General features: G+C 32.3%; 1 protein-coding gene across 1 annotated transcript; it reads right to left on the bottom strand.

Moving 5' to 3' along the window:
• Positions 1–284: 284 nt before the first annotated feature.
• LOC132266637 (protein EXPRESSION OF TERPENOIDS 1-like) lies at positions 285–2,606 on the bottom strand. Its single transcript, XM_059767566.1, has 2 exons — positions 1,208–2,606; positions 285–837 (listed from the first exon to the last, which is right to left on the bottom strand). The coding sequence occupies exons 1-2, from the start codon at positions 1,848–1,850 to the stop codon at positions 452–454; spliced, it is 1,029 nt and encodes a 342-aa protein (XP_059623549.1). The 5' UTR covers positions 1,851–2,606; the 3' UTR covers positions 285–451.
• Positions 2,607–7,102: the final 4,496 nt, after the last annotated feature.

Raw genomic sequence — 7,102 nt, 5'->3', positions numbered from 1 at the left:
AAGAGAGATTCTGCATTGTAGATTGTCCAACCAAAGAAGCAACCTTTGAGTCCTCAATTCAAACAAACACGTTTGCGGGTAAGCAGGAAAAAAGCAACTTCCATGTTCAAAACCAAACAGAAAGAGCAAAGAAATTCAACCCACAAAATAAATAAATATATATATATATGTATGTACTATGTATATACTATAATATAAACACATTCACATAAAACAAACAAATTATAACAAGAGAATAAAAACCATAAATTTCAAAGAGAATAAGAGTAATAATTTAGCTTTGAATTGAAATATGAACTAAAAACCAAACATCATATATTCATTTTTCCTCCTCTTAATTTGTTCTCATTTCTCTTTCTGTAGTATATGGTTCAATGGGTATCAAATATACCAGAAATTAACATAAACATTGATCATATCATATGCTCTAGAGAGAGAATGTGGCGGTGTTTTAAGATCTTGGGTGTGGGAAGAACTGCGTACCAGTCATGAAATTGTTGAGTTGAGCAGCTGGGTAGAGAGAAGGGTCAAGAAAAGCCATGGCGGACGAACCCACCGCGGCACTGACGCTGGCGGTGGAGGCGGTGGAAGTAGTACTGAGATTATGCTGTTGAACCCCTCCGCTGCCATCGCCGCCGCCACCGGAGGAGCTCTCCCCGGCCATGTAATGAGTCTCAGGGCCATGATCATAGAGAATCCCCTTGAACATGTGTCCACCAATGTTCACAGCAGTCTGATATGCATATTGATCATCAGTGTCATCAATGGAGCTCACTCGAACGCAACGAAAATTCGCTGACAAATTCACCTCTGCTGGAAAATTTCCCACTTCCAACCCTAAATTATGATTACAACACCATTACATCATGTATTGAAAGTTTGAAACTATAGAAGTAGAGATACCATATGAGAAGTACATGTTTTAACACGCATATATATCAACACAGACATCAGAAAAAATTGAAAAATAATCTCTTTTGTGTTGCCATATAAGAGTACTAGAAAGATTAAAAATTGATGGGTCATTCTATGGAGCTCGATTTCATCATACCGAATTGATATTTCCATTTTATTTTGTGGGTAATACTACTCATACTATTTTTCATTTCATAATAAGTGTGTATGGATTTTTTTTATTTTTTTTATTTTTTTATTTTTTATAAAATAAACTTGGATTTTGTCTGTGGGGGAATAAAAATGTGTATACCTGAGGTGTTGGTGGGTAAACGACTGCGGATGAGAGAGGAAGTTGGTGGATTCTCTCTGTGTCTTTTGGGAATATTGTTGTCTCTGAATTGTTGCTGCAATTGCAATTGCTTGACTTCTTCTTGCTGTAGTCTTTGTTGGTGTTGCAACACAGCAAACTGTTGTTGTCTCTCACGTCTCTTGGCGGCAGGAACCCAAGTACTTTTGACATGGGTTTGGCACTCAAACCCTCTGCTCTTGCAGCAAGCCCTACACCTCATGTGTGCACAGTCTTTCTTGGCTTGATTCCCGCAGTCTTGGCAGCTAATCCCTCCGCCTCCTGCTCCGGTGCCACCACTTCTCATGGATTCATTTGAGAAGTTGATTACACCGGGCCTGCTGGGTCCATCGCCGGCTACACCTCCACCACCCGATGCATAAAGATCCTGCAATTGACTGTGCCTTTGCTGCTGCTGGTGGACGTGATGCTGCCATAGCTCGAAACCCTTGTAAGATGTGGCGTCCGGTTCGTTTGATCTGAACAAGAACCAGCTCTCGGGGGTGATTTGGTTGGGTTGGTTTGTGGGGCTAATGTTGTTGGTGGTGGTGGTGGTTGTGTCTTGTTCTTTGCCGCCGCCTCCACTTAGTGAGAAAAACCCAGCCATTCTTCGACCTCAAAACCAGTCCCGAGCCTCAATTGTGAGTGATTATCCATAGCCAGAAACACAAACAGCCTAAAAGATTGGATTAAAAAACCCCCCCAAAAGAAATGAAATGGGTGTTCTTCAATTTGTCTGAGCTTCTGTGGGTTTCAGTTGGTTTTTGCTTTTTGGGATGTGGGTAAGATGTACAAAAAATGGGCCAGGGTTGTGTTTGTTTTTTCTTGAATTCTTGAAATCTCTTTAATTTTTTTAATTTCTAGTGACCAATTGTTGTTGTTGAAAGGGTGGTGGTGGTGGGAGTGGTAGGGCAATTGCTGTTTTTTCTGGGACAAACACGTCGGAGGGAGACTTTTTGGGGACAGACGATACAGACTACTACAGAGTTAAATGGAGCCTTCAATTCTTTGGCTGAGTGAGTAGTACTAACACATTAAAGACACAGAATTGCAGCTGCTCTGCCACGCCGCCATGGCTGAAAAGCTAGTGGACTAGTGTTGTCTCTCTCTCTCTCTCTCTCTTTATCTCTCTCTATATATGTCTAATGACTTTCTCTCTCATCAGTGATCTCTGCTGCCCTCTGCAAACCACCAATTTAAGTCTCTGGGGGTAGGAACCCAACAGGTCATCTCATCTCTTCTTCCATTCTCTGCTGCTGCTCTCTTTCACACAGTGGATCTGCGATTGTTGCAGAGAGAAAAAGGCAGTAAAAACTGAACTTTGTTGGTTCTCTTACTCTAGCTTGTTTGTGCAGAAGGAGATTAAAATACTTCTCCCCTCTTCATGATTCCATCTCAAAGGGGAAATGTGATAAAGTAGTTAGTGATCACCCTTGCATCCAACGGTTCCTTTCCTGCCGCGTGACACCAAAAATATATTTTTATATAATACAGTATGTGTGTGTGTATATATATATATATATATATATTTGTAATTTCACAAAAAAAAAAAAAAAAAAAAAAAAAAAAAAAAAAAACACAATTACCTTGCGGTGAAAAATTAGTCAAGAACTTCAATGTTCCAAGTCTATTCAAATTAGAGGGCAAATCAATTTTCTTTAATTAATACTGCCTTCTTTTAGAAAACGTGTCTTTTTTTTTATTTTAAATTGAAGAGTTATGGTTTTTCAAAAGAGACATTCTTTTTTGAACAGATAAAGTAAAATCTTAAAAGGGATCATGTAAGTAACGAGACCAATAATCACGTCATATTTACTATGTGAATTAAAAAATAAAAATAGTCACTCACTATCTATGGAAAGTGTTAGGGTTCAGTTTTATTTAGAAAAAAATATATATATTTATTTTTAAAAAGAAACAAATAAAAAAAACTATTTGGTTGCAATTTTCTTATAATTATTTTCTCAAAAATTAATCATAATGATTTGAAGTCCGTATAATCTATGATAATGGAGACTACTATCATCATGATGTCATGATGATGTTGACATTACAACGACATCAGTCTTCATTTATGAAAGTATAAAATTAATCAAATTCATTAAACTATCGAATTTCATATTATTATTTAATTTTTAAAAAAAAATTCTATTGAACAAATATCTTATAATATTTTTTTAAAACTTAATTATGTTTTATAAGTTCATGAAAATAGTTTTAAAAAAATTAAAGTTCTTTTTTTCTTTGTTGCTCTTTCCTTGTGATGAGTGTTGAAGATTGGATTGAGACAATATCAATCTACTTTCCCAATTCAATGGATATGAAATTTTTTTTTTTTTTCATTTTTAGTTTTTACTTTGTGGTAGATAAGCCATGGTTTTGTTCAATCTAGGATTAAACTTTCAATGTTCTATGCGAAGAGATAGTTGTTTTATGACCATATACCACATTTATAAATGCCATACTATAAAATATCATTTGCTAGAAAGCATGATACTTTTTCTAGGATGTCATGTTAATCTAAATATTTTTCTTAACTAGACACGATACGGATGCTTTCAAAATACGACAAAGTAATTTTGTAATTTTTATTTTATTTTATTTTATTTTGTGTCTTTCATTCCTTCTTGTAAGAAAATAAATATATAAAATTGAGACATTTCATATTTTTTCCATTGTACATCTCCCTTTCTTTCAAATTTTTTAGTCTTTTTATTTGAGAATAAAGAGAGTAAAAAAACGTAAAATTTCATCCACTATGGTCTGACTAGGGACATCTATATCCACATAGGTCGTTCTATAGAGCCAAGTACTTTTAGCTTCCCTTGAAAAAAAAAATTATGTTTCCTTCATTTACCAATTTCTAATCCTTAGTGTCACATTATTTAGTAAACTATTCAAACTAAGCACTATTGAACAAAATCAACCAATTTCTAATCCGTATAGATCCTTATAGTTCTACACTATTTAGTAAACTATTCAAACCTAAGCACCATTAACTAAAATCGCAACCCATAAATTAATTGGCAGGTGTCTTATTGTTTAAGTTGTTGCATTGCTTCATTTGTCTGAAAGTTCATGTGTTTCTTTCCTTACTTGTTGAATAAATTAGTTTGTATAGTTTGTAAGTGTCGTGTTATTTAAGTGGTTGGATCACTTTTTTTATTTGAGTGCCCGTATGCAAGTCTTATATTCTTCCTTTCCTTATAATCTCACATTATTGATGAGAAAAAGAATAAATGAGTTTAATAATTTTAAATTTGTAATATACAGATAAAAAGTTAGTCAATAATCAAGATTATCATCACCAGCATAGTTTCTCAAATTTAACTAAATTAAAGTTACCTTTATTCTATTAGTATTTATTTATTATTATATTATGAACTTTAATTGTTGCAGTACTTTTAGAGGTTCATAATGAAGGGATTAAGTGACTTTGAGGGGACCATTTTGTTGCTACATAAAGGAGGGGGCATCGATCCGAGTTGACAATTATATGTCGTGAAGGGTAATTTCGTCTTTTCACTCGTTGGCACATTGATACACTGGTACTGGAATTATTTCAATTTTTTACACTGAGAAATAGAATTACAGACTCCGCCGAACTATATTCCCGGCACATATGGCCCAAAATTGGGATCGTAAAAACCGTACTCTAATTTTAATCACACTTGCATCTAAAGCACGTGATTCTAACACCCAAATATAAAAATAAAATAAAAGATTTGTCACTAAACCTACCATTAGTTTTGACAACTATTTTACTTGATAACGATATTTTGTTATTTTATCATTTATCTATGAAGTTAAAATATTTTTCTAATTTTAATCACACTTGCATCTAAAGCACGTGATTCTAACACCCAAATATAAAAATGAAATTAAAGATTTGTCACTAAACCTACCATTAGTTTTGACAACAATTTTACTTGATTTTTTGTTATTTTATCATTTTTTCTATGCAATTAAAAATATCTATCCCATATATTACGGGAACAGAATTGACTTTCTTAGACTCAACATCTAATTTTAGGATTTATTTTAGAATTAATTGCATTGACACTCTCCAAGTTTGGATTAAAAAAGTTATATACAACTTAATCACTTTTTGGACAATGACATCCACCTTACAGGATTGGATTAAAGATAATCATATATAACTTAATTACTTTTTTGAACAATGACACTTCCTCAAATTTGATTAAATGAACAAAGACACTCCGTCATAATAAAAGTACGTATTTGACCTTTGATCTAAATTGATCTATATGAATCATTAAATTACTTTTATAATATCCTACTAATTGACCAAAATGGCCCTCACGAATGAAAAAACAAATATGACTTTATTGTGACATGTTTTTTTTTTTTTTCTTTATTTTTGTGGAAGAAAAATGTGACATGTTGTGTAAATAATATTTCAGTAAATACTAAGAAATAAAAAGATTAGTTTGTATGTGATTACTTAAAAATGATATTTAATATTTGAGTATTAAAAATAGTCTTTTAATATTTAATATATTAATATAGAATAATAAAAAATATATTTAAAATCATATTCTTACTTTTTGATATGAAAAATCGGAGTTCTATATTAGAATTTTATTTAAATATTAGGTAATGTACCTAATTCATCTATTTCATTAAGGGCATTAAACATGCACAAAAAAATTTTTTACAATGGTTTTATATTATTTTAAAATTTTAATTTTATATTACTAGTTTGGTTCTTCAATTAAAAATTCTTAATTCTGCTGTTATCGGTATGCATATGGCGTTGGCCACAGTGGTAGACTTATCTCAACATTAATTTAAAGGGTAAAGTTGAATTTTTTTTTTTTCCTATTCTCTGCTTAGATTTAGTTTGTCCTCAATAGGTGCCCTAAACGATAAGGGGGAATCTATTTCATAAACAATAACATTATGAGAAGTAAGTCAAATTATAAAATCAAGGGAAGATCAATGTAAAATATTGACTAATCTCAGAAAAAGTAAGCAGAATTCACCATAAAATTGAAAAAAACTTCTTATAGTGTCACATGACTACAGAATCCGAATCCCCTTTAAACACACTTTCAATTGAAAATATCACAAATCTCATCAAAGATATAACATTCATGTAAACACTAAGGCCACCTTTTTTACTTTGAAAATACAACAAAAATGTATTATTATTACTATCTTTTAGAAATATCTTTTTTTTTTAGAAAAAATTTATTTTGAAGTGATGTCTCATTGAGTTTGTAATCTGAGCTTGGACAAAATTTGAAGTGAAGTATTTTTTTTTTTTTTTTTTGGATGACGTGGAAACCCATACAATTTCTCATTTTTTAGAATTGTAGCTATCAGATACCCCGACCCTATAGTGTAAGTAATATTTGAAGTCAAGAACTTATAAAATTAAAAGAGAATATTCATGTAAACACTAAGGCCACCTTTTTACTTTGAAAATACAACAAAAATGTATTATTTTTACTATCTTTTAGAAATATCTTTTTTTTTAGAAAAAAAATTATTTTGAAGTGATGTCTCATTGAGTTTGTAATCTGAGCTTGGACAAAATTTGAACTGAAGTATTTTTTTTTTTTTGGGTGACGTAGAGTGTAAGTAGCATTTAAAGACAAAAGCTTATAAAATTAAAGGAAAATCAAACCCACATCCAAATATTAAATATAATTATCTAAGTATCTAAAGGCTCTCCCTTCCACCAACTCTGCCCCAAGTGAAGTGAAGTCTCGTTGGATTTGCTTACTAACACTTTAGGGTGTAGTGAGAGGAAGGTTCTCTGCCACGCGCTTTAAAGGGAGGGGGGGAGTGTTTGTTTGGGATTGAGAGTCTCAATAATTGTGGTACCTGCAT

Source organism: Cornus florida, unplaced genomic scaffold (genome assembly GCF_030987335.1).
Source record: "Cornus florida cultivar Cherokee Brave unplaced genomic scaffold, ASM3098733v1 CherokeeBrave_3.0.0_Hap2_Chr07, whole genome shotgun sequence".
NCBI lineage: Eukaryota > Viridiplantae > Streptophyta > Magnoliopsida > Cornales > Cornaceae > Cornus > Cornus florida.
The sequence above is the reverse complement of the archived record's forward strand: the minus strand, read 5'-3'. Positions and strand labels throughout refer to the sequence as shown.

Bases quoted from the DNA above. Each gene is read 5' to 3' on its own strand.
- LOC132266637 (XM_059767566.1), bottom strand. From the start codon at position 1,850: ATGGCTGGGTTTTTCTCACTAAGTGGAGGCGGCGGCAAAGAACAAGAC. The intron at 838-1,207 runs GTATACACATTT...ATCATAATTTAG, and splicing joins TTTACCCACCAACACCTCAG to GGTTGGAAGTGGGAAATTTT.